The sequence below is a fragment of the Cherax quadricarinatus genome, chromosome 86 (assembly GCF_038502225.1).
Source record: "Cherax quadricarinatus isolate ZL_2023a chromosome 86, ASM3850222v1, whole genome shotgun sequence".
NCBI lineage: Eukaryota > Metazoa > Arthropoda > Malacostraca > Decapoda > Parastacidae > Cherax > Cherax quadricarinatus.
In genome coordinates, this window is record NC_091377.1 from 12,834,022 (window position 1) to 12,861,443 (window position 27,422).

At 40.0% G+C, this 27,422-nt stretch overlaps 1 protein-coding gene across 1 annotated transcript in view; it reads right to left on the reverse strand.

The window, feature by feature from the left end:
• The window catches only part of LOC128703044 (protein FAM200C), a 165,282-nt gene that overhangs the window by 93,074 nt on the left and 44,786 nt on the right, over nt 1-27,422 (reverse strand). Inside the window, exon 4 of the mRNA XM_070103649.1 lies at nt 18,779-18,981. Within this exon, the coding sequence (XP_069959750.1) occupies nt 18,779-18,981 (203 nt within the window). The remainder of the gene's footprint in view (nt 1-18,778; nt 18,982-27,422) is intronic.

Below are 27,422 nucleotides of genomic sequence, written 5' to 3' on the forward strand. Positions count from 1 at the left end.
TGGGAAGTACAGTGCCTGCACTCTGAAGGAGGGGTGTTAATGTTGCAGTTTAAAAACTGTAGTGTAAAGCACCCTTCTGGCAAGACTGTGATGGAGTGAATGATGGTGAAAGTTTTTCTTTTTCAGGCCACCCTGCCTTGGTGGGAATCGGCCAGTGTGATAATAAAATAATAAAATAAATACACAGGTATATGAGGCAGGTATATCTTGCTACTTCTACTTACACTTAGGTCACACTACACATGCATGTGCACATACGTATATGTACACAAACCCATCTGAATTTTCTTCTAATTTCTAAATGGTCCTACCTACTATATACTGTAAGCTTATACTGATTTTGTCAGCTAAATTATGATCAGTCTTAAATAATCTGTATACCATCCCCATTTACCTCAATATCAAATCACTTTCTTCTTTTCCCCAAATACAGTAGAGCCCCACTTACATGAGAGGTTAGGTTCCAGGCTACCTGCGTAAAGTGGAAATCGCCGTAAAGTGGAACACCCTTTTTTCCACTTATAAATTTGTATAAATGCTAGAAAACAAGTTTACACTAACATATATTAAGTTAGCAATAGAACTAGGCATTAAAAAAACAATAAAAAAGTAAAATACACATACAGTACACTCATTACTTACCTTCATAATCTAGGGTGAGATGAATAGTATTTATTTTAAGAAATCTAGTGTGGTATGTATGGTAGTCAGCCAGGCTACCATATCAGGCCACCCCGCCCACACATAATATTCTATGACACTTAAGCCTCCCAGAGCGATAAAATGCATAGTATACAGTTCACTCATTACTTACCTTAACCCTTAACCCTTTGAGGGTCGACAGGCCCTCTCCGAAACTCGTTCTCAGGGTCGGCCAAATTTCAAAAAAAAAAAATTATTTTTTCTTATGAAAAAATAGAGTATTTTTTCTAAACATTATAGGCTAAACAAAAAAATTTTAGCGTCAATACTTACCGAGATATGGAGGTGTGAAATTTGCCAAAATTGAACAACATATGGTAACATCGCCGACTGCCGTCACCCGGTATTTTTCTATTTACTTTTTTATGTACTATTTTCAATTTTTTTTCAATTTTTCTTTTTCTGAGTAACTTTTATGGCCTCTGAGGCCAACATGATCAGTATTTTGTAAGTTATTTCTTTTTCAATACTACACAATAAGGGCGTAAACACTGTTGTCATTATTTTGTTTACAGAAAATATTTACACAAACAAACAATATGAAATGTTGTTTATTACTATTTTTCTATATTTTATATACACATATACAGTCACAGGACATGTTTCTAGAAGTTCTGCAGCCTGTGGAACTCTTTGAAACATGGTGTCATGCACAGTGGAGTTTTGCACTCCTCACACATAAAACGAGTGTCTCTGCGTTGTCGTGGGCGTTTTTTTGTATGTGAACAGACGTAACACCTCTTCTGAGCCTTTTTCTTCAAAGCAGTAGCAGGCAGTTTTACCAGGAAGTGATCACCATGCTTCAGACGAGCAGGTAGTTGTTGATAATTTGGTGGGCGGTCAATTGCAGGTGCATTTCCTTGGTACTTGAATACTATTTGTCTGATGACAGACAAACAGAATTCGCCGTACTGTGGTTTGTTTCTGGTGCTCATCTTATACATATTATAAGCATTGAGCATGGAAATGTCCAGAAGATGGAAAAACAGTTTGATGTACCACTTATAACTCTTGCGAACACAATCAGCAAACCCAATCTGCATGTCACATTTGTCCACTGAATGCATGTTGAAGGTGTAATCAATCACAGCTGCAGGTTTTAGAATGGGTTCATTTCTCTCTCTATGCTGCCTGCCACTGTCTGCCATTTCATTAGGGTGAATTGATGACAACAGTGTGACATCTCGTTTGTCATGCCACCGAAATGCCATGATGTCATTGGCAGCAAACGCCTGCACCTCACCTCTGCGAGTGCCAGCATCAAACCTGGGCATATGTTTTCGATTTGCACGCACTGTGCCACACACATCTGTCATGTTCACTCGCAAAAAATCACTGAGTGAGGGGCTTGTGTACCAGTTATCTGTATATAATATATGCCCCTTACCAAGGTATGGTTCTATCATTGTTCGAACCACATCACCTGAGATGCCCAATAACTTCCTGGTATTTTGCAATGTATAACTTCCAGTGTACACAATAATATCCAATACCAGACCACTGTAACAATCACAAAGCACAAACAACTTTATACCAAAGCGTTTCCTCTTGCTTGGTATGTACTGCTTGAAAGAGAGTCTTCCTTTGAACAGAATCAAAGACTCGTCAATTACAAGCTTCCTGAAGGGATAAAAATGAGTACTGAATTTCTGTTTCAGATACACAAACACATTCCTAATCTTATATAACCTGTCAGTTCTGTCAGGCCTGGTTTTATCTGAGAAGTGAAGCATACGTAACATTAGCACAAATCGATTCACTGGCATTATATCACTGAAACCTGGTGTTGCAATCAGGGGGTCTGTTGACCAGTATGATTTCACTTTGTGCTTATACACATGTGGCATAAGCATTATTGTGGCAAAGAAAAGATACATCTCAGCCACAGTTGCCTCCTTCCATTGGTGTAGACGTGATTTTGGTGAAAGTATTGTGTTTGCCATGGTGTACTCGTAGTATGTGTTGCTTTCCATGACAATACTTTTCATCAGTGGTTCGTCAAAGAATAACTCGAAACATTCCAGTTCAGTGGCATTGTTCCCAAGTGCACAAGATGGCCGTATTCCACTTTGGCTGCCATCAAACTGGTGGGGATTTGGAACAAAATTGACAGCTTCCTGCCAATCCCAGGTGCGGTCTGCTGGTGGGTACTGGACAATGACAGGTGGTTGTGGTTGTGGAGGTTGTGGTTGTGGAGGTTGTGGTTGTGGAGGCTGGTGTGGTGGGGGAGTGGGGGATGGTGGCCTTTGTTCTAGATCAGCTGAGGCAGCGGCGTGGCTGGCAGCGTGGGTGGCAGCATGGCCCACTGCTGGTGCCTCACCGCCGGCACCACTACCACCACGCACATTTTCCATCCCAACTGCAACAGTATCTTCGTCATTTTCACTGTCTGTCCCTGTTGTACAGCCACGGGATGTACTCCGAGATACACTCCTTCCCCTTGGTATAACATATGGCACACTTCCAGAGCGCATATATCGTAGTATATACTGACGCTTCACTGGGGAATATTGCACTTCACTATCACTACTGGAACTAGTTTGAAGAGCTTGTAGTTCATATTCACTATCACTATCATCACCCATGCTCTCATCTGAGTCTGGGATTTGGGAAAATAGAAGTTTCCTCTTGGGTTCTGGAACAACTGAACGTGAACACGAGGGCCCAGCACCAGAGGTGGAAGGCTGAGGGTCGTCTGGGTTTTCTTCACTATTACCGATATTATGGTCATTAGTTTCGGTCAAAACCTCACTATTTTTCTTATGAAATGGTAGAGAATCTTTTTGTGAAGGTAATAAAACAAAAAGTACGAAATTTGATGGAAAATTGACGAAATTATGCTCTTGCGAATTTTGATGTGTCAGTGATATTTACGAATCAGCGATTTTGCCGACTTTGACTCCCATTTTAGGCCAATTACATTATTCTGTCAATCAAATTCTTTGCTATTTCACTAGTATTACTTCTATCGATTGAGCACAAGAAATTGCCAAGTCAACTGTTTCAACTACAAATTAAAGTGATTGGAAATTGTTAATTTGGCCAATTTAACACAAAGTTCAAAATATTCCAATTTCAAAATAAGGTCCAGAATAAACAATGTAGGTATTCCTGGAACTAAACTAACATTTCCTCTGTTCATTAGTTATGTTTTGAGGCTTTACAAATAAATTCCATTTTGATTTTTTATTCACATAATGAATTTTTATTCACACCAAAAAAATAGAAGATTTACTGTTATGCAATACTGTAATAATTGTATAAATATAATCACCATATTTGTGAATGCATATTAGACCCACCAGCTGGCATGTATTAGACATGTGAGGTCGTTTGTTTACTCTTGAATATTGGCAAAAATTTAACATTTCTGCTACTTTGAGCTCAGTTTCAAGCCATTTCCAGTGCTAAAACCAATCAAAATCATCTCTATTTCTGTAATATGTCTTCCATTCTATCAAATGAGACCAAGAAATCGCAAATACAATTTAACCCTTTCAGGGTCCAAGGCCAAAATCTGAAGTCACGCACCAGTGTCCAAGAAATTTTGAAAAAAAAAAAAATTATTTTTTCTTACAGAATTAAAGAGCATATTTTTGTGAAGGTAATAAAACAAAAAAAATTAGAATCTGATCAGTACTTACCGAGATACAGTGCCAAGAAGTTTGTAGAAAATGATGTGGTGGCGGCAACATCGACGAATTCCACATACGCGTATTATATTATTTTGTTGTTTTAGTTGTTTTTTCTTTTCTTTTCCAATTTTTTTCTATTCCTACTAACATTTGGGGCCTGAGAGACCAATACTGTATATAATGTATATATATAAACTCACTGTATTGAACACAATAACCGCACTAAAGTTATTATCATATTATTGTTTACCACTGTTGTTTATTACAATAAACATGCACAAATATTGTATAATACTAATGTTCTATCATATATTTACATATTTACAATCACTGGACATGGTTTTAGAACTGCTGGAGCTTGTGGAACTCCTTGAAACAAGGCACCATGCACAGAGGCACCTTACATTCCTCACACATAAACCGAGTGTCTTTGCGTCTTTGTTGCCGTCGTTTTGTTTGTGCACAGACAATGCATCTCTTCTGAGCAAATTTCTTTTGAGTTGAAGGAAGCTGTATTATGAAATGATCACCTTCTCTTCTCAAACGCTTGGGTATATTGTGATGAATTCGAGGACCATGTTGTATTGCAGGTGTTGTTACCTGGTACTTCATTATGAGTTGTCTGACAACAGACAAACAAAATTCACCATACGGTGGTCTGTTACCAGTCTTTATTTGGTACATATTATATGCATTCAGCATTGAAATGTCCATGAGATGGAAGAAAAGTTTCATGTACCACTTGTAACTCTTACGAACACAGTCAACAAAACCAATCTGCATGTCACACTTGTCAACCAAGCGCATGTTTTGTGTATAATCAATCACTGTCACTGGTTTTCGAATACGTTCATTAGTCACTCGATCAACTTTGCCACTGTCTTGCATTTCATTACGGTGAATGGTTGTCAACAATGTGACATCTCGTTTGTCATGCCACCGTAATGCCATGATGTCATTGGCAGTAAACACCTGCACGTCATCACCACGAACACCTGCGTTGAGCCTGGGCATATGTTTACGATTAGAACGCACTGTGCCACACACATCTGTCTTGTTCACTCGCATGAAATCACTGAGTAATGGGCTTGTGTACCAGTTATCGGTATATAATGTATGGCCCTTACCAAGATAAGGTGCCATCATGTTTCTCACTACGTCACCTGATATACCCAATAACATCTTGGTATCTTTCAATGTTTTACTACCCGTGTATACAACAATATCCAACACCAGGCCACTGTCACAATCACAGAGTACAAACAATTTTATACCAAAGCGGTTCCTCTTGCTCGGTATATACTGCTTGAATGACAGTCTACCTTTGAACAAAATCAAAGACTCGTCAATTACAAGATTCTTGAATGGATAAAAGTATATCCTGAACTTTTGTTTGAGATACATGAAAACATTTCTAATCTTGTATAACCTGTCACTTCTGTCAGGCCTGGTTTTGTCAGAGAAGTGCAACATACGTAACAGTAAGATAAACCTGTTCACTGGTATTATTTCACTGAAGGATGGGGTACAAATTAGCCGATCTGTGGACCAGTATGCTTTTATATTATGCTTATAGACGTGAGGCATAAGCATTATTGTTGCAAAAAGCAAATACATTTCTGCAACAGTCGTCTCTTTCCACCTGTGTAGTCTTGACTGTGGTGATAAGATCGTATTTGCCATGGTGTACTGAAAATACTTATTACTTTCCCTGACAATAATTTCCATCAATGGCTGGTCAAAGAATAATTCAAAGAATTCCAGTTCATTGGCCGTGGTTCCAAGGGGACAGGTAGGTAGAATTCCACTTTGCGAGTCATCAAAGTGGTGAGGGCTGGGAACAAAATTGGGATTTTGCTGCCAATCCCAGATACGGTTTGCTGGTGGATACTGGACATCATAGGCTGGTTGTACGGGTGGTTGTGGCGGGCTGGTGGGTGACGCTCCGCTTTGTCCTTGAACTGACGAGTCAGCAGCGTGGGTTCCCGCGTGGCACAGCGAGTCACGCATGGCGGTGCCACTACCACCACCAGCCCCACTAACACCATCCACTGATGTCTGTGGCCCATCCATGCCAAGTGTAGCCACATCATCCTCACTATCACTACCTAAAACGGGTGTAGGGCCACGGGATGTACTCCGGGATGTACTCCGGGATGTACTCCGTCCCCTGGGCACAGCATAGGGTACACTACCCGAGCGCATGCGGCGGCGAACATACCGACGCTTCACTGGTGAATATGTTTCCTCACTATCACTACTCGAATGATCGTCGAGCGCAATAAAATCACAATCCACGTCAGAATCATCGTCATTACTGAAGTCAGAGGCCAGGCCACGGGAAAATATTAGTTTTCTCTTACGTTTAGGAACACCCGACCGTGAGTCACGAGTGCCCACACCAGAGGTAGAAGGTCGAGGATCGTCGGGGTTTTCTGCACTATTATCGATATCCTGGTCATTATTTTCGGTCACTAACTTATCAAAGCCGTAGAATTCGTCTTCATTTCCACTTCCATCAGTGTCAGAACTATCAGACAGGAAGAGGAGAGTCCCAATTTTCCGGGGAGTGAGAGCTGACTTGCGACGAGACATGGTGAACAAGGGTGACTGAGCCGGCGTTCCCACAATGCTATGCAGGCGCCTAGATTTTTTGTTTACGGCGCACACCCACGGCGCAGACCCATTCTCTCATATGTAGGCCTATGAGCGCTTTCGCGCTAAATTTGACGGCGCTAGAATTTTGGCGTAGATCTACGGTTTGGACACTCACCGACCAGCCGTAGATCTACGGGACGGACCCTGAAAGGGTTAATCTATATTAACGTAATATTTAACTCTTTGACTGCTTCGGTCATATACATATATATGTCTTACGAGCCACCGTGTTTGACGTATATATATACTCATAAATTCTAGCGGCTTCAAATCAAGCAGGAGAAAGCTGGTAGGCCCACATGTGAGAGAATGGATCTGTGTAGTCAGTGTGCACCATATAAAAAAAAATCCTGCAGCATGCAATGCATAATGAGAAAAGAAAATTTCGACCATTCTTTTAATTAAAACGCCGTCTTTGTGGTCTATTATTGTATAGTATTTATTGTTGTATTCTCATTTTCTTGGTCTCATTTGATAGAATGGAAAACATATAGAAATATAGGTGATTTGATTGGTTTTACTATGAAAAGTAGAGGAATGTTTGATTTTTGCCGATGTTCAAAAGTAAACAAATGATGTCATTTTGCAATAAATGTCCAAGTAGCCATTCTAATATGCAGTCATGAATGTGTTGACATTATTTATACAATTATTACAATACTACAGCAGTCTGCATAACAGTAGATCTTCTATTTTTTGTTTGAATAAAAATTCAAAATAGAAAGCAAGAGTAATATGAGAGGGGCCTCGAGATGTGACTGATGAACAAAGAAAATGTTATTTTAGAACCAGGAATGTCTGCATTGTTCATTCTGGACCCTATTTTGAAATTGGCATATTTTTTTAATTTGCATGAAATTGGCCAAATTGCCAATTTCTGACCACTATACACGTATTTGGTAGTTGAAATCGGTAAATGGACGGTTTCTTGTACTCAGTCGACAGAACAAACAGAGTTCTAAAGAAATAGTTTTGAGTTTGGTCGACTTGAACAATGGAATTAGCCGAAAATAAGGCTCAAAGTGGGCGAAATCGGCTATTCATTAATATCGCTGAGGTCGCTAGCTTCACGAGAGCATAATTCCGTAAGTTTTCCATCAAATTTCGTACTTTTGGTGTCATTACCATCGGGAAAAGATTCTCTTATCATTTCATGAGAAAATAAATTTTTTTTTTTTAAATTTTGTGACACCAGGAGACACCTCAGGATTTGGGGTTGCAACAGTCAAGGGGTTAACGAGACTCATTGATTATTATTATTATCATTACTAATATGGTGTCATGAGACATAAGACACACTTACTGATTTTAATGTGTACCTGCTTGCCAGGACAGTGTTTAACCCTTTCAGGGTCCGTCCCGTAGATCTACGGCTTTACATTCAGGGTCCAAACCGTAGATCTACGCCATGAGCTCAGCTCACTCTGATAAACTGTGAGTGGTACATTTGGGCCTAGATATGAGAGAATACATCAATGTAGTATGTGTGCACCACATAAAACAGATCCTGCAGCACACTGTGTATAATGAGAGAAAAAAACTTAAATCATGATTTTTCGATTAAAACAGCAACTTTGCAGTGTTTTTTCGTATGTTTTTTATAGTTGTATTTGCGATTTCTTGGTCTCATTTGATAGAATGGAAGACATATTACAGAAATAGAGATGATTTTGATTGGTTTTAGCACTGGAAATGGCTTGAAACTGAGCTCAAAGTAGCGGAAATGTTAAATTTTTGCCGATATTCAAGAGTAAACAAACGACCTCACACGTCTAATACACGTCAGCTGGTGGGTCTAATATACATTCACAAATATGGTGATGATATTTATACAATTATTACAGTATTGCATAACAGTAAATCTTCTATTTTTTGGTGTGAATAAAAATTCATTATGTGAATAAAAAATCAAAATGGAATTTATTTGTAAAGCCTCAAAACATAACTAATGAACAGAGGAAACGTTAGTTTAGTGCCAGGAATGCCTACATTGTCTATTCTGGACCCTATTTTGAAATTGGAATATTTTGAACTTTGTGTTAAATTGGCCAAATTAACAATTTCCAATCACTTTATTTTGTAGTTGAAACAGTTGACTTGGCGATTTCTTGTGCTCAATCGATAGAATAGAAGTAATACTAGTGAAATAGCTAAGAATTTGGTTGATTGGAATAATGTAATTGGCCTAAAATGGGAGTCAAAGTCGGCAAAATCGCCGATTCGTAAATGTCGCTGACACATCAAAATTCGCGAGAGCATAATTTCGTCAATTTTCCACCAAATTTCGTACTTTTTGTTTTATTACCTTCACAAAAAGATTCTCTACGATTTCATAAGAAAAAATAACAAATTTTTTTTTTGAAAATTCTTGGACACTGGTGCGTGACTCCAGATTTGGGCCTTGGACCCTGAAAGGGTTAAGTTTATTTAGATACAGGTATACATAAGTATACTCTCAAAGTAAATAAAAAATATGAAATAACTCTTAAAAACACTTGAAATTTTGGAGTTTCCAGACATAGTGGTGCTTAAGGAGCTCACGGAGAATGTAAACAAACCAGGTGCGGCGTAATGACCGTATTAGAAAATCAGGTGGGGGGAGCCGTATAGCGAATTTTGGTCATAATTTGAAATGTCCATATTAGTGGAATGCCATAAAGCAGGGCCCTACTGTATATTATTGTACAGTGGACCCCCGCATACCGTTGGCATCACATAACGTTAAATCCGCATATCGATACATTTTATCGCTAAGATTTTGCCTCGCATACCGCTAAAAAACCCGCTCAACACTATTCGTCCGAGACGCGTCTAATGTGCGGCCTGAGCCAGCCTCACATGTTCCGCCGGTGGCATTGTTTACAAGCCAGCCTCCGCGGTAACATCCAAGCATACAATCGTAACATTTCGTATTATTACAGCGTTTTTGGTGATTTTATCTGCAAAATAAGTGACCATGGGCCCCAAGAAAGCTTCTAGTGCCAACCCTGTGGTAAAAAGGGTGAGAAATATTATCGAAATACTTTAGTTTAGTTTATTCTCTATAAGGATTACAATGCTGAGTTTACAGAAATTTGGTTATTGTTTGGTTTACATGTAGTAAAACTGAGATTACAGAGTGTACCACTAGAACGCTTAGCATGGCTAGGCATTTCGGGCATACTTAGTTTTATTCTTAAATGTAAAATATTACAAATTATGAGGTAAGTTGGTATTATGGCTAAGTGACTAAATACTATTTTGTGAGTTTAGCAATGTGAATGCTTTTGTTTTGGCACAGTATACAGTTTCAGTATTGGAGTATCACAGGATTCATTATTTTAAGACTGAGATTAATATTTCTGTTTATGGTCAAATGAGTGAGCGAGTGTAAGTGTGAACCACCAGGTGGTATTCGTGAAGTTAGTTGACGGGGTGTATCAGGGAGATAAGATGTTTTCTAATGGTAGTTTTGAAGGTGATGAATGTGTCTGCAGTTCTAGAGTTCTCAGGTAGGGTATTCCAAATTTTAGGGCCTTTGACATACATAGAATTTTTGTAAAGGTTTAGTCGGACACGGGGAATGTCGTAGAGATGTTTGTTTCTGGTGTTATGCCTGTGGGTTCTGTCACAACTATCAAGAAAGCGTTTAAGGTCAAGGTTGATATTAGAGTTTAAGGCCCTGTAAATATAGATTGCACAGTAGTAAGTGTGGATGTACTGAACTGGGAGTAAGTTTAGATCTTTAAAGAGTGGGGGGGTGTGCTGCCAGGGATGGGATTTAGTGATTATTCTTACTGCAGCTTTTTGTTGGGTTATTATTGGCTTTAGGTGTGTTGCTGCAGTTGATCCCCAAGCACAAATAGCATAGGTGAGGTATGGATAAGTGAGTGGTATAGTGTGAAAAGGGCATTTTGCGGCACGTAGTATCGTATCTTGGAGAGGATCCCAACCGTTTTGGATACTTTTTTGGCTATATGCTGGATATGGGTGCTGAAATTCAGGTTATTGTCAAGGTATAAGCCTAAGAATTTTCCCCCATTATTTCTGGTAATTAGAGTGTTGTCAATCTTAATGTTAATTTGTGCATCTCCTGCTCTGCTACCAAACATAATATAGTAAGTTTTGTCAGTGTTAAGCGTAAGTTTATTGGCTGTCATCCAAGTCGATATTTTAATCAGCTCCTCATTCACAATGGTGTTAAGGGTGGCAAGATTAGGGTGAGAGATGACATAAGTCGTGTCATCAGCAAAGAGAATGGGTTTTAGGTGTTGGGATACGTTTGGAAGGTCATTGATGTATATGAGGAAGAGCAGGGGACCAAGGACACTTCCCTGCGGAACTCCAGTATCAAGTGGCCGTGTTGCTGATGCTGTGTCTTTAATGGTGACGTACTGATACCTATTAGTAATGTAAGATTTGAAATAAGCAAGCGCATGGCCTCTTATACCGTAGTGGTCAAGTTTGTGGAGTAGGATTTCGTGGTTTACTGTGTCAAAAGCTTTTCTTAGGTCAATAAAAATTCCTAGTGGATATTCCTTATTTTCCAGTGCTGTGTAAAGCAGATCTAGCATTTTTATGATTGCATCATTAGTGCTTTTATTTTTCCTGAATCCAAACTGGCAGGGGTTGAGTATGTTTTGAGCCGTTATAAATGAATACAGTCTCCTGTGCACAAGTTTCTCAATGATTTTGGATAGCAATGGTAAGTTAGATATTGGCCTATAGTTGTTTAAGTCTGTAGGGTCACCACCTTTATGTATTGGTGTAACCCTTGCCATCTTGAGTAGTTTCGGGAAGGTGCTAGTCTCTATTGACTTGTTAAAAAGTAATGAAATAGCATGCGAAAGGACATGGGCCGCTCGCTTGTACAGTAATGGTGGGACATGAGACAGATTCCCCGAGTTATTTTTAAGTGACTTTATGATCTCAATGACTTCCGTGGGCTCAGTTGGTGCAAGATAGAAGGAATTAGGGAAATTTCCATCTAGGTAGTCCCCGGCATGGGCATTGGTATGTGGGATTTTACTGGCGAGATTAGATCCTATGTTTGAGAAGAAGTCGTTTATCTTGTTAGCTGTGTCAGTGGGATGTAGTGGTGTTTCATTAGGTTTAGTTAGGACAATATTCTTGGTTTTTCTCAGTTTGTGGGTCCCTAGAATCTGAGAGAGTGTTTTCCAGGTCTTTTTTATATCTCCTCTACTGTCTGTGAATCTACTGGAGTAGTATAGTTGTTTGGCTTTTTTTATTACTTTGGTGAGAGCTGATGAATAGTGTTTAAGAATATCTTTGTGTATTAAGCCCTGTCTATATTGCTTTTCATATTGGTGTTTCTTGTCAATGGATTTCAGAATGGTGCTGGTTAGCCATGGGCAACCAAGCCATTTGTTTGTGATCTGTTTTGTTTTTATAGGACAATGTTTGTTGTATAGTCTAAGTAATTTGTTAAGAAAGATGTCTGTCCAGTCATCAATACCATTGGCCTTGGAGAATTCTGTAGGCCAATCAACAGTCTCTAGGTCAGCTGTGAACTTCCTTATTGAGGCCTCGTCATGGAGTCTAAATGAGACTTTGTTGTATTCAAGTGGTGGTTTACTAATGTTTGTCAGGAGGAAGGTAGGGTAGTGGTCTGTAGTGCTATCTGTGATTATCCCTGATTTAAGGGGGGCTAGTATATTGGTGCTGCTGTAGCATCATCTGCTGCTGCTGTAGCATTGTCTGCTGCTGCTGTAGCATCGTCTGCTGCTGCTGTAGCACTGTCAGCTGCTGCTGAACTGTCAGCTGCTGCTGCTGCTGCTGAACTGTCAGCTGCTGCTGCTGCTGCTGTAGCACTGTCAGCTGCTGCTGCTGCTGTAGCACTGTCAGCTGCTGCTGCTGCTGTAGCACTGTCAGCTGCTGCTGTACCACCGTCAGCTGCTGCTGCTGCTGTAGTACCGTCTACTGCTGCTGCTGCTGCTGTAGTACCGTCTGCTGCTGCTGTAGCACTGTCAGCTGCTGCTGTAGCACTGTCAGCTGCTGCTGCTGCTGCTGTAGCGCTGCTGTTGTTGGTGTGGCTTATTGAGAATACCAAGAAACAATTAACCCCAGAGGGTTAGCCACCCAGGATAACCCAAAAAAGTCAGTGTCATTGAAGACTGTCTAACTTATTTCCATTGGGGTCCTTAATCTTGTCTCCCAGGATGCAACCCACACCAGTCCACTAACACCCAGGTGAACAGGCAAAAACGCCTGGAACTAGTGCTCATATTGGTGAATTTAAAGCCAGCAAAGGTTGGTTTGAGAGATTTAAGAATCGTAGTGGCATACACAGTGTGATAAGGCCTGTTCTGGAAGAAAATGCCAAACAGGACCTACAGTACTCAGGAGGAAAAGGCACTCCCAGGACACAGTGTCTCATCAGTCATTGCTGCATCTTCAATAAAGGTAAGTGTCATTTATTCTTCATTTAGTAGAGTAGTACATGCACAATATATAGTGTGCATGTACTACTCTACTATTGTGCATGTATCCTTCTCATTGTGTGTAGGAAAATGTATATTTCATGTGGTAAAAAATTTTTTTTCATACTTTTGGGTGTCTTGCACGGATTAATTTGATTTCCATTATTTCCTATGGGGAAAATTCATTCGCATAACGATAATTTCGCATAACAATGAGCTCTCAGGAACGGATTAATATCGTTATGCGGGGGTCCACTGTATGAGTATTAATAAACTGTAATAGAGTAGAATAATACAGTGGACCCCCGGTTTTCATAATTAATCCATTCCAGAGAGAGTAACTATGTAAACCCGAATCTGACGAATTCCGAATTAATTTTCTCCATAAGAAATAATGGAAATCCAATTAATTTGTTTCAGATACCCAAAAGTATTAAAAAAAAAAAAGTTTTCTACATGAAATATACATTTACCTACAGAGAAGACAATGATACATGAAGAATAAAATAATATCACTCTTACCTTTATTGAAGACATGGTGATGTATTGAAGACGGGAGGAGGGGAGAGGATGGAGGAGTTTACAATTATTTGGAAGGTTAAAGACTTTATGTACCAAGTCCTTATCCTGGGTTACTTCCCTTCTTTGTTTTTTAATGCCACTAGGATCTGCTTGAGAGTCACTGGACCCCTGTCGCTCAAAAAAGTGTTCCAGAGAGGTCTGTTTCTGGCGTATGTTGGTAATTGTGTTGGGAGACAGGACAAGATAGTCTTTCAGTATGACACTATGACTTATTTACCTAGCACAATTCATCTCATATGACATAATAAACAATATTAATAACATAGAAACATGATATATACTCTAGAATGAATAAAATATGGCATTAAGAATGCCACAAGTGGTGGTGTGTTGTTTGCTGTTGGGTGTATTAGGGCCACTGAAAGATAAGCCTTACATAGTGGTGGTGAAGGTGGCAGCAAGAGGCAGCAGAGGCGGCAGTCTTAGTCAGTAGCCCTACATACCTCCAACAACAATGGAGGAGTCAGTTTTGTGCTGTCCTTTTTCTATCGATTAATCACTTAACTTGCTACACTGTTAATGCTACACTTTATCACTGGCTGGCGCTACAGCCTTTATTGACTCCTGCTGTTTTAGTATCATATATACTGCAGAATCACTGAAAAAAGGCACATTCTCCCTTCTCTCTCAGCCCTTTACCAAAGAGCTGGCTGGTACTAGGAACTTTCTTTGGGCCCATGGTAGCTTATTTAGCAGTTGCAAGCACTAAAAAGAATGGAATAATACAAAATATATTGTATGAACGGGTGGGATCATCCTCACTGGCTGATAAATAATAGTACACTGGCTGTACATGGAGTGCCAGGGTTGTTCGGGCCGCACGGACACGAATGACTTATACCGACGACTTATACAGATGAATGACTTACAGAGAGTTCAGTGACAATCACCAAGCCAATATTTTGGTGAAAAAATATTACTTATTCTGAATATTATGTATTCCAATGACGACGTAATCTGGGGGTCCACTGTACAGTGGACCCCCGCCTTACGAATGCATCGCGTTACATTAAATCCGCCATACGAAGCATTTGAATGCAAAAATTTTGCCTCGCCTCACGTTAAAAAACTCACCTTACATGATTCATCCAGGACGCATCCCACGTGTGGCCTCAGTGCCAGTGTTTACAAGCCAGCCAATGCGGTCGCATCTACGCATACATTCGGTACATTTCACATTATCCCAGTGTTTTTAGTGCTTGACTCACGAAATCGTAATGACACGATTGCAAACAAACCATACCACGGGCGGGGATAGAACCCGCGATCTGAGAATCTCAAAACTCCAGACTGTCGCGTTAGCCACTGGGCCAGCTTGCCACAATAAGATTCGTCCAACTAGGTGTATTTCTACACCATAGGAAGGTTAGCATAGGCACCACTGTGACCACAAATGTAAGTTTTTACAGACGAATCTCCAGCTAACATGGCCGTGACGAACTCTAGCTCAAGTCCCCTCAAAGATGTTAACATGACTCACGAAATCGTAATGACACGATTGCAAACAAACCATACCACGGGCGGGGATAGAACCCGCGATCTGAGAATCTCAAAACTCCAGACAGTCGTGTTAGCCACTGGGCCAGCTAGCCACAATAAGATTCATCCAACTAGGTATATTTCTACACCATAGGAAGGTTAGCATAGGCACCACTGTGACCACAAATGCAAGTTTTTACAGACGAATCTCCAGCTAGCGTGGCCGTGACAAACTCTAGCTCAAGTCCCCTCAAAGCCGTTAATATGACTTATGAAATCGTAATGACACGATTACAAACAAACCATACCACGGGCGGGAATAGAACCCGCGATCTGAGAATCTCAAAACTCCAGACCGTCGCATTAGCCACTGGGCCAACTAGCCACAATAAGATTCGTCCAACTAGAGTTCGTCATGGCCACGCTAGCTGGAGATTCGTCTGTAAAAACTTGCATTTGTGGTCACAGTGGTGCCTATGCTAACCTTCCTATGGTGTAGAAATATACCTAGTTGGACGAATCTTATTGTGGCTAGCTGGCCCAGTGGCTAACGCGACAGTCTGGAGTTTTGAGATTCTCAGATCGCGGGTTCTATCCCCACCCGTGGTATGGTTTTTTTTAGTGCTTGTAACTGCAAAATAAGTCACCATGGACCCCAAGAAAGCTTCTAGTGCCATCCCTGTGGTAAAAAGGGCAAGAATTAGTATGGAATTGAAAAAAGAGATTAAGGAAATGTGTGCAAAGTGGGTTGAACTGCAAACTTTTACGGATGGAAATCACCCTGACACAGCTACTGCAAGCCGTGTTGGCAACCTGTACAATGACAATGTTATGGCCCATTTTAAGTAAGTCTTCAAGGAACAGGAGGTACAGAGCTTTATGGACAGATTTGTTGTGCGACAGAGGTCCAGTGACTCTCAAGCTGGTCCTAGTGGCATTAAAAGAAGAAAGGAAGTAACCCCGGAAAAGGACTTGCTACCTTAAGTCCTAATGGAAGGGGATTTCCCTTCTAAACAATAACTTCCACACTCTCCCCTCCTCCCATCCCATCAATCATCACCAGATCTTCAATAAAGGTAAGTGTCATGTATTCTATTCTTAGTAGAGTAGTAATTGTGCATGTCTTCTTCAGTTTGTGTGTATTAAAATTAATATTTCATGTTGTAAAAAAATATTTTTTTTCATACTTTGGGGTGTCAGGAACAGATTAATTTAATTTCCATTATTTCTTATGGGGAAAATTAATTCAGCTAACGATAATTTCGGCTTACGATGAGCTCAAAGGAACGGATTAATATCATAAGGCGGGGGTCCACTGTATATTAACTGTCTCTGTCTTTATCTTCATTTCATTATTATTGGTTAAAAGTGAGTCAAATGGAGGTGGGAGTGAGTGAAGCTTACCGGTAGTGTGAAGTGAGGTGCAGCAGAGTAGCCTCTGCTGCATCTCACACACATTACCTGGCACTGGTAGCTCCTCCCTTCCTCATTTTCCCTCTACATATTTCATTTATTCCCCCCCCCTCCCATATGACAATATCTGTCAGTGCATTTACAACTTTTTCCAAATTTACAGTGCTGATGAAACTGGGTTGTATTGGAAAATTTTGCAAGTTAATCAAATAAAAAAGTCCCTTCCCAAAGCAATCATAGGATAGCAACATCACCCGAAACTTAGCATCCATTTCATATGATGTCATGACACAAATTATGGTTGAAACAAGTCGGATGAGAGAATCTTAAGTTATTGTCCAGAAACAAAGTGGAAAAAATTCCATGCTAGAGTACTGAAATTACATGTATATTAAACGAGAAAAGTTTAAAATGGAGAACGTACCTACATACTGATACATTCTACATTTTAAACAACTTTCACAATTAGATCTAACTAATTTATATATAATGATTATTTATAGGAAATTAACCATACCTGTTTCAATGTTTTTTTTTTTTTCAACACACCAGCTGTCTCCCACCAAGGCAGTCGCCTCTTACAACATGCGTGGCTTACAAAGGAAGGATTATTTTCCACTTGTCTATGGAGATACTGCATATACATATAAGTAATTATGTAAAATTAATAACAGCATGAATGAAAAGCTTGAAAATCAAAAAGTAATGAAGGTACTGTACTCAGGACCAAGAAATTCTCTCTCCTATGTTTTACCATTTATGTCAAAAACAGGTAATCAGAGGCTTTAAGACTCCACCCAAATTCAAACAAGATCAAAATGTTACTTCAATTCCAGATTCTTACTTGCACTCCATCATTTACAAAGTAAGTTTATTTAGGTACAGGTACACATAAGCACAATTATCATACATAATTTAAATTACCTAGGATAACCCAGAAAAAAAGTCAGACAAAGTGACTTATTTCCATTGTGGTCCTAGAGCAATACTGACATGGTTCACAGTCCCTTTACTCCTATAAATGAAAACTCAAGTTTAGAAAGAGAGCAACTAACACTGAAATGAAAGAGTAATTAAAAAAATGACCGTTTCTGAGCAAGAGCAGATGCCTCAAAGTAACAAAACAGACACCATCAATCATATGCTAGCTGTCTTTCCAGATATACAATGACATCACAAACCTAATGAACCACCAAACCGCAACATCCCCAGCCATTCTTCAGAGTGCACGCACTGTAATTCCCACCTCTAGAGTTGAAGTCTGACTAACCAGATTTCCCTGAATTCCTTCATACACAGAACATCAAATTTCAAAACTCACTGATCGTAACCCACTCCAATCAAAAACACATGTATTCCTACTGGTTTCTCAAACTATCCCCACTCCTAACTTCTTTGACAGCCAAACTCAGGACCTAAAATATCTCAGTCCCACATTTTTTATATACACTAGCTGTTTTTTTCATTATGAAAATACCATTAAAAAAATAAATAGCTGAGCATCGTAACACATTTACACATATCAATCATTGGTTTGCAAGAACAGTATGCCCAGTATTATTTTTTTTAACAAACTAGCCATCTCTCACTGAGGTGGGGCATCCCCCCAAAAAAAGAAACACTTTCACCATCACTCACTCCACCACTGTTTTGTCAGAGGGGCAATGATACTGCAGTTCAAAACTGCAAATAGGCAGATATGTCCAATATTACCTGCAATTGGGTAGCAGAGAGACAGAGAGGGAGAGGTTAAGGAAAGTCAAGTCAGAAAATAGATTTGGAGTACCCAAGTCCTCTGTAATTTGGTTGAAGAAAGTAAATCCTTAACGGTAGTCCCTAGATTACAACAGAGCTTTCCCTGATTTTTAAATATTGTACCTGCATACTTACCTAAGCAATTTTTCTTGTAAAATATCCAATAGCTTGGCACCAAACACAATGTTATCTGGATTGCCCAAGGAAAACCCATGTTGGAATGTGAGGTGATGGAAGCAGTTGGTCATACCTCCAACTATGATCTGACTGCAGTAAATACACTTCCGGGAAAAGTTTCTGTCATTGCGCTCTTTTTCTTTCTGTTCGACTAAATATTTCTGAAAAATGCAAAAACAATTGTAAACAGAAACAGGCATATGATATTTTTAAAACAGCCATACTCTTTGTTACAAAAGCTCTTAACTACAATATATGTATACTACAAAGTCAATTAATGATCCTTCTAATGGTTATTCAGTAATTATAACCATTATAAGGCCAGTGGAAGGCCTCAGTCAAATGATCAAAAGCTCCAACTGTGGGTCATCATGTGACTAAGACCCAAATCAGAAAAAAACTGTTCTGTTTCCTGACAAACCTTAGCTAACCTATAAAGTTATCTTAAAAAATTACTAAAGCAGAGTCTTCTTCAACATTCCAGTTTGTGTACATTAACAATAAGAGTAAGGAAAAAAGACCACAGCCATTTAACATACATCACTGACTAAGGGGAGGTAAAGAAGAGACATGATAACCACATAAAAGATTACAGAAGATGCAAAGGAAATGAAAGAAAGATTTGCTAGCACTATCAGTGGAAAGAACAAGAGTCAGTTAAGTTAGTTAGTAGTAAAATATCTTTATTATGCACCATGTACCCATGGTGTGGGAGGTAGTCAAAACATTACAGAGGCACATAATGGGTCCAGAGACTGGAGTGCAAACTTTTGACAGCTAAACAAGTTACAGTGGTAATGAACTACAGTGGACCCCCGGTTACCGGCCGGTTTGGTTATCGGCCAACTCGGTTATCGGTGGGGTTTTCAGCATTCAGTTATCGGCCGTTCGCTCGGTTACCGGCCATTTTGGACGCATCCACCTGCCGGCTGGGACAGCTTGCACTTCAGTTTGGCTTTGTCTCTTGGTGGCTGAGGAAGTTTCTGCTCATACATCCAAACATTTTGCTTGTTTACCATTGTTTTTAATCTTTTTCACAATCCGTAATATTAAGATCTACATTATTTAGTTTATATGTGGCATGGTTATTGTCCTGTCCAACATTTAGAACTTTGCATTTGTCTATATTAAACTGCATCTGCCACTTCTCCGACCACTGCATCAGTCTATTCAAATCTTCCTGGAGTGCTCGAATGTCCTCGTCATAATGAATTCGACGGCCTATTTTGGTGTTATCGGCAAACATGCCGATGTCGCTCTTTATGCCCTCATCTATGTCGTTTATGTAGATTGTGAACAGCAGGGGGCCCAACACTGACCCCTGTGGAACACCGCTCGTAACGCTTCCCCACTCTGATTTCTCCTCATTTATGCAAACTCTCTGCTGCCTATTTGTCAACCATGCCTCTATCCAGGAAAAAATTTCTCCTCCTATTCCATGTGCTTTAATTTTCCTCAATAGTCTCTGATGTGGGACCCTGTCAAAAGCCTTACTGAAGTCCATATACACAATATCATATTCATTACCATGATCTACCTCCTCAAATACCTTAGTGAAAAAAGTTAATAAATTCGTAAGGCAGGAACGCCCCTTTGTAAAACCATGCTGAGATTCGATGATTAATTTATGCTTTTCAAGGTGGCTACGAACTGTCTCGGCAATTATTGATTCCATAAATTTTCCCACTATGGAGGTTAGGCTTATTGGTCTATAGTTCGAAGCTAAGGACCTGTCACCTGTTTTGAAAATAGGTATCACATTTGCCATTTTCCACTTATCTGGCACCATGCCCGTTTGTAGTGATATGTTGAAAAGATTAGCCAAAGGTGTGCTAAGCTCCTCTTTACATTCCTTTAGAACCCTTGCATACAGTTCATCAGGGCCTGGGGATTTGTTAGGTTTTAATTTATCTATTTGCCTAAGGACCATGTCACTCGTGACCCTAATCATGCACAGTTTATTCTCGTCCTCTTCTACATAATTTATCATTACTGGAATATCGCTGGTATCCTCCTGTGTAAAAACTGAGAGGAAGTATGTGTTAAAAATTCTACACATTTCCTTATCACTGTCAGTGAGCTGACCTGAGGAACTTTTGAGTGGGCCTATCTTGTTCCTGATCTTACTTCTGTATACCTGAAAGAATCCTTTTGGGTTAGTCTTCGATTCTCTTGCAACTTTAACCTCATAATCTCTTTTTGCTTTTCTAATTCCCTTTTTTATTTCTCTCTTTAACTGAATATATCGATTTCTTAATTGCCCCTCTCCTCTTGATTTGCCTATATATATGCCTCTATTTTGACCAATCAGATATTTTAATCTATTGTTCATCCATTTAGGATCATTTTTGTTTGATCTGATTTCCCTATTTGGAACATAATTTGACTGAGCAGCTCGAACTATGCCCTGGAAAGCATCATATCGGCAACCATCACCACCTACCTGACCCTTAGTCAGGTCATTCCAGTTCAGCCCACCTAAGTAATTTTTCAGTCCTATGAAATCAGCCAAGCGAAAGTCAGGGACGGAGACTTGATTGCCATTATTAGGGGAATTCCATGATATATTAAAACTGAGTGATTTGTGATCACTTTCCCCAAGCTCATCATTAACCTCAAGATTATTAATTAGTGTTTCCCTACTGGCAAGAACCAAGTCAAGGAGGTTATTTCCCCTAGTAGGCTCTGTCACAAACTGTTTTAAAAAACAATCCTGGATCGTATCAAGAAAGTCACCTGACTCTAAATTTCCTGTCAAATTGCTCCAGTCAATCTGTCTATAGTTGAAATCTCCCATTAGCACAACATTTTTGTATGTAGATGCCTTACGAATTTCGTCCCATAGAAGTTTACTGCATTCCCTATCAAGATTTGGGGCCCTGTAAATCACACCCAAAATTAGTTTTTCTCGGCCCTCGAGAAGCTGTAACCAAACAGATTCAGTGGCTGATGCTTCTAATTTAATATCTTGTCTAACACAACAATTTAAATTGTCTCTGACATACATCGCTACTCCACCACCTTTCCTGTTGACCCTGTCAGTGTGGAATAATTTATAGCCTTGTATGTGACATTCAGAGGGCATCTCTCTATCTTTCAGATTGAGCCAGGTCTCTGTTATAGCAATAATATCTATGTTTCCTGCACTTGCAATTAATCTTAGCTCATCTATCTTATTTCTTACACTCCTGCTATTAGTATAGTAAACCTTAAGGGAGCTAGTCCCTTGCTGCCCTCTGCTGTCCCCCTTTGTTTGCTGACCTGATCTATTGTCTTTATTTATAACTTCATGCTGAATGCCTTTTATACATTTACTGTTTCCAACCCTAGTGTTGCAACCTGCTTGTTTCCCACACACACCCATACCTCTATCTTTCATCAGTTTAAAATCATAGGCATTTCACCAATGGCCTTCTCAATCGAGTCTGCAAGTGCTATCACCCCTGCCCCAGAGAGATGTACCCCATCCCTTGCATACATATCATGTTTGCCATAAAAGTTGTTCTTGCAGTGCAACTGTGAAATAAGTAACTATGGCTCCAAAGAAAGTTCTTAGTAAAGTTCCTGTGGTAAAGAAAGTGAGAAACACCATGGAATTTAAGCGTGAAGTGACAGAAAATTTTGAGAGTGGTATGAAGGTGATGGAACTTGCCAGGATGTACAGCAAGAATAAATCAACAATTACATCCATCCTGCCAAAGAAAGAACAAATCAAAGACGCTAATGTTGCAAAAGGAGTAGCTTTTCTAACTAAACAAAGGACACCGATAATGGAAGAGATGGAAAAGTTATTATTATTGTGGATTAAGGAAAAAGAATTAGTGGGAGACGGTGTAGTGGAGTCGATCATTTGTGAGAAGGCAAAGCAGTTGCATGAGGATCTTGCAAAGAAAATGCCTGGAACAAGTGCTGCAGCTTGTGAATTCAGGGCCAGCAAAGGATGGTTTGATATATTTAAGAAGAGTAGTGATATACACAGTGCTGTAAGGCATGGTGAGGCAATGTGGACCAGGGTGCAAGCTTTTGTAGAGAAACACCACCCTGACAAAGCTGAAACAAGCCATATCTGCAACATGTTTAGTGACAAAACCCTGTCCCACTTCAGGGAAATCTTAAAGAGATGCCAGAAACAGAGCACTCTGGACAGTTATTTTGTGAGACAGGGGTCCAGTGACTCTCAAGCTGGTCCTAGTGGCATTAAAAGACTGAGAAGGGAAGTAACCCCAGAAAAGGCATTACTACCTAAAGTTTTCATGGAGGGGAATTGCCCTTCCAAACGCTAACTCCTCCCTCTTTCCTACTCCCTATCTTCCAGAATCCACCATTAACCTTCAATAAAGGTATGTAATACTTACATAATTGTAAAAAAACTTTTTTTTTGTGAATATTTTTGTTTGGAACGAATTAATTTAATTTCCATTAATTCTTATGGGAAATATTAATTGGGTTATCGGCCACTTAGGTTATCGGCCGACCTTCAGGAACAGATTACGGCCGATAACCAGGGGTCCACTGTATTTACATGTTTATATCTGGTTACAATCGTAATGAGCTATTATTTATTATTATTTTTTTATTATCACACTGGCCGATTCCCACCAAGGCAGGGTGGCCCGAAAAAGAAAAACTTTCACCATCATTCACTCCATCACTGTCTTGCCAGAAGGGTGCTTTACACTACAGTTTTTAAACTGCAACATTAACACCCCTCCTTCAGAGTGCAGGCACTGTACTTCCCATCTCCAGGACTCAAGTCCGGCCTACCGGTTTCCCTGAACCCCTTCATAAATGTTACTTTGCTCACACTCCAACAGCACGTCAAGTATTAAAAACCATTTGTCTCCATTCACTCCTATCAAACACGCTCATGCATACCTGCTGGAAGTCCAAGCCCCTCGCACACAAAACCTCCTTTACCCCCTCCCTCCAACCTTTCCTAGGCCGACCCCTACCCCGCCTTCCTTCCACTACAGACTGATACACTCTTGAAGTTATTCTGTTTCGCTCCATTCTCTCTACATGTCCGAACCACCTCAACAACCCTTCCTCAGCCCTCTGGACAACAGTTTTGGTAATCCCGCACCTCCTCCTAACTTCCAAACTACGAATTCTCTGCATTATATTCACACCACACATTGCCCTCAGACATGACATCTCCACTGCCTCCAGCCTTCTCCTCGCTGCAACATTCATCACCCATGCTTCACACCCATATAAGAGCATTGGTAAAACTATACTCTCATACATTCCCCTCTTTGCCTCCAAGGACAAAGTTCTTTGTCTCCACAGACTCCTAAGTGCACCACTCACTCTTTTTCCCTCATCAATTCTATGATTCACCTCATCTTTCATAGACCCATCCGCTGACACGTCCACTCCCAAATATCTGAATACATTCACCTCCTCCATACTCTCTCCCTCCAATCTGATATTCAATCTTTCATCACCTAATCTTTTTGTTATCCTCATAACCTTACTCTTTCCTGTATTCACCTTTAATTTTCTTCTTTTGCACACCCTACCAAATTCATCCACCAATCTCTGCAACTTCTCTTCAGAATCTCCCAAGAGCACAGTGTCATCAGCAAAGAGCAGCTGTGACAACTCCCACTTTGTGTGTGATTCTTTATCTTTTAACTCCACTCCTCTTGTCAAGACCCTCGCATTTACTTCTCTTACAACCCCATCTATAAATATATTAAACAACCATGGTGACATCACACATCCTTGTCTAAGGCCTACTTTTACTGGGAAATAATTTCCCTCTTTCCTACATACTCTAACTTGAGCCTCACTATCCTCGTAAAAACTCTTCACTGCTTTCAGTAACCTACCTCCTACACCATACACTTGCAACATCTGCCACATTGCCCCCCTATCCACCCTGTCATACGCCTTTTCCAAATCCATAAATGCCACAAAGACCTCTTTAGCCTTATCTAAATACTGTTCACTTATATGTTTCACTGTAAACACCTGGTCCACACACCCCCTACCTTTCCTAAAGCCTCCTTGTTCATCTGCTATCCTATTCTCCGTCTTACTCTTAATTCTTTCAATAATAACTCTACCATACACTTTACCAGGTATACTCAGCAGACTTATCCCCCTATAATTTTTGCACTCTCTTTTATCCCCTTTGCCCTTATACAAAGGAACTATGCATGCTCTCTGCCAATCCCTAGGTACCTTACCCTCTTCCATACATTTATTAAATAATTGCACCAACCACTCCAAAACTATATCCCCACCTGCTTTTAACATTTCTATCTTTATCCCATCAATCCCAGCTGCCTTACCCCCTTTCATTTTACCTACTGCCTCACGAACTTCCCCCACACTCACAACTGGCTCTTCCTCACTCCTACAAGATGTTATTCCTCCTTGCCCTATGCACGAAATCACAGCTTCCCTATCTTCATCAACATTTAACAATTCCTCAAAATATTCCCTCCATCTTCCCAATACCTCTAACTCTCCATTTAATAACTCTCCTCTCCTATTTTTAACTGACAAATCCATTTGTTCTCTAGGCTTTCTTAACTTGTTAATCTCACTCCAAAACTTTTTCTTATTTTCAACAAAATTTGTTGATAACATCTCACCCACTCTCTCATTTGCTCTCTTTTTACATTGCTTCACCACTCTCTTAACCTCTCTCTTTTTCTCCATATACTCTTCCCTCCTTGCATCACTTCTACTTTGTAAAAACTTCTCATATGCTAACTTTTTCTCCCTTACTACTCTCTTTACATCATCATTCCACCAATCGCTCCTCTTCCCTCCCGCACCCACTTTCCTGTAACCACAAACTTCTGCTGAACACTCTAACACTACATTTTTAAACCTACCCCATACCTCTTCGACCCCATTGCCTATGCTCTCATTAGCCCATCTATCCTCCAATAGCTGTTTATATCTTACCCTAACTGCCTCCTCTTTTAGTTTATAAACCTTCACCTCTCTCTTCCCTGATGCTTCTATTCTCCTTGTATCCCATCTACCTTTTACTCTCAGTGTAGCTACAACTAGAAAGTGATCTGATATATCTGTGGCCCCTCTATAAACATGTACATCCTGAAGTCTACTCAACAGTCTTTTATCTACCAATACATAATCCAACAAACTACTGTCATTTCGCCCTACATCATATCTTGTATACTTATTTATCCTCTTTTTCTTAAAATATGTATAACCTATAACTAAACCCCTTTCTATACAAAGTTCAATCAAAGGGCTCCCATTATCATTTACACCTGGCACCCCAAATTTACCTACCACACCCTCTCTAAAAAGTTTCTCCTACTTTAGCATTCAGGTCCCCTACCACAATTACTCTCTCACTTGGTTCAAAGGCTCCTATACATTCACTTAACATCTCCCAAAATCTCTCTCTCTCCTCTGCATTCCTCTCTTCTCCAGGTGCATACACGCTTATTATGACCCACTTCTCGCATCCAACCTTTACTTTAATCCACATAATTCTTGAATTTACACATTCATATTCTCTTTTCTCCTTCCATAACTGATCATTTAACATTACTGCTACCCCTTCCTTTGCTCTAACTCTCTCAGATACTCCAGATTTAATCCCATTTATTTCCCCCCACTGAAACTCTCCTCCCCCCTTCAGCTTTGTTTCGCTTAGGGCCAGGACATCCAACTTCTTTTCATTCATAACATCAGCAATCATCTGTTTCTTGTCATCCGCACTACATCCACGCACATTTAAGCATCCCAGTTTTACAAAGTTTTTCTTCTTCTCTTTTTTAATAAGTGTCTACAGGAGAAGGGGTTACTAGCCCATTGCTCCCGGCATTTTAGTCGCCTCATACGACACGCATGGCTTACGGAGCTATTAATACAAATACAAATTCAGTAACAAATATATTACAGTGCAGCTTATGTGTGGTTTTGATTTTTTATTAATATATCACCCATCTCCCACCAAGGCAGGGTGACCTGAAAAACAAGAAAACTAACAAGTTTATCTTCTTATTGCATTTAGTAATGTATACAGGAGAAGGGGTTACTAGCCCTTTGCTCCAAGCATTTTAGTCGCCTCTTATGACTGGTCCGAACCCTGGACTGGTTTCAAACGGTTTCGTTGTGCACTACCTAACAGGTTATTAATAGAATATTCAAGAGGTTGCTAGTAGAATTGCAGTAAATCAACCATTCAAATCATTATGAAGCTGTGTGTAGTCTGTGGTCAGTCAAACAAACGGGCTTCCACATGCATAAATTGTCATTTTTGTGGAAATTGGTGTCACGCCCCTTGTGCAGATATCCAAGAACTAGCTACAAGCAGTATTAAAACAGGGAAGTGTTTCTGGGTATGCCCAAATGAGATAAATCTGTGGACTAAAATCACAAGGGTATTAAAAGAGGTCAACATCAAAGCTGCTTTCATAGAAAACCTGGAAGGTTTCTACAACAGATGGGAACATAAAAAGTCTGGGCTGAATGGTACTGCCCTTGATACTGGCCATGTAGTCAGAAACTGTAAGGCTGGAGATGATGTCCTGGTAGTCAGTAAATGGGGGGCTGATAGTGCTGTCCTGGGAGACAGTAATGGTGAAGCTGGAGGTGCTGTCCTGGG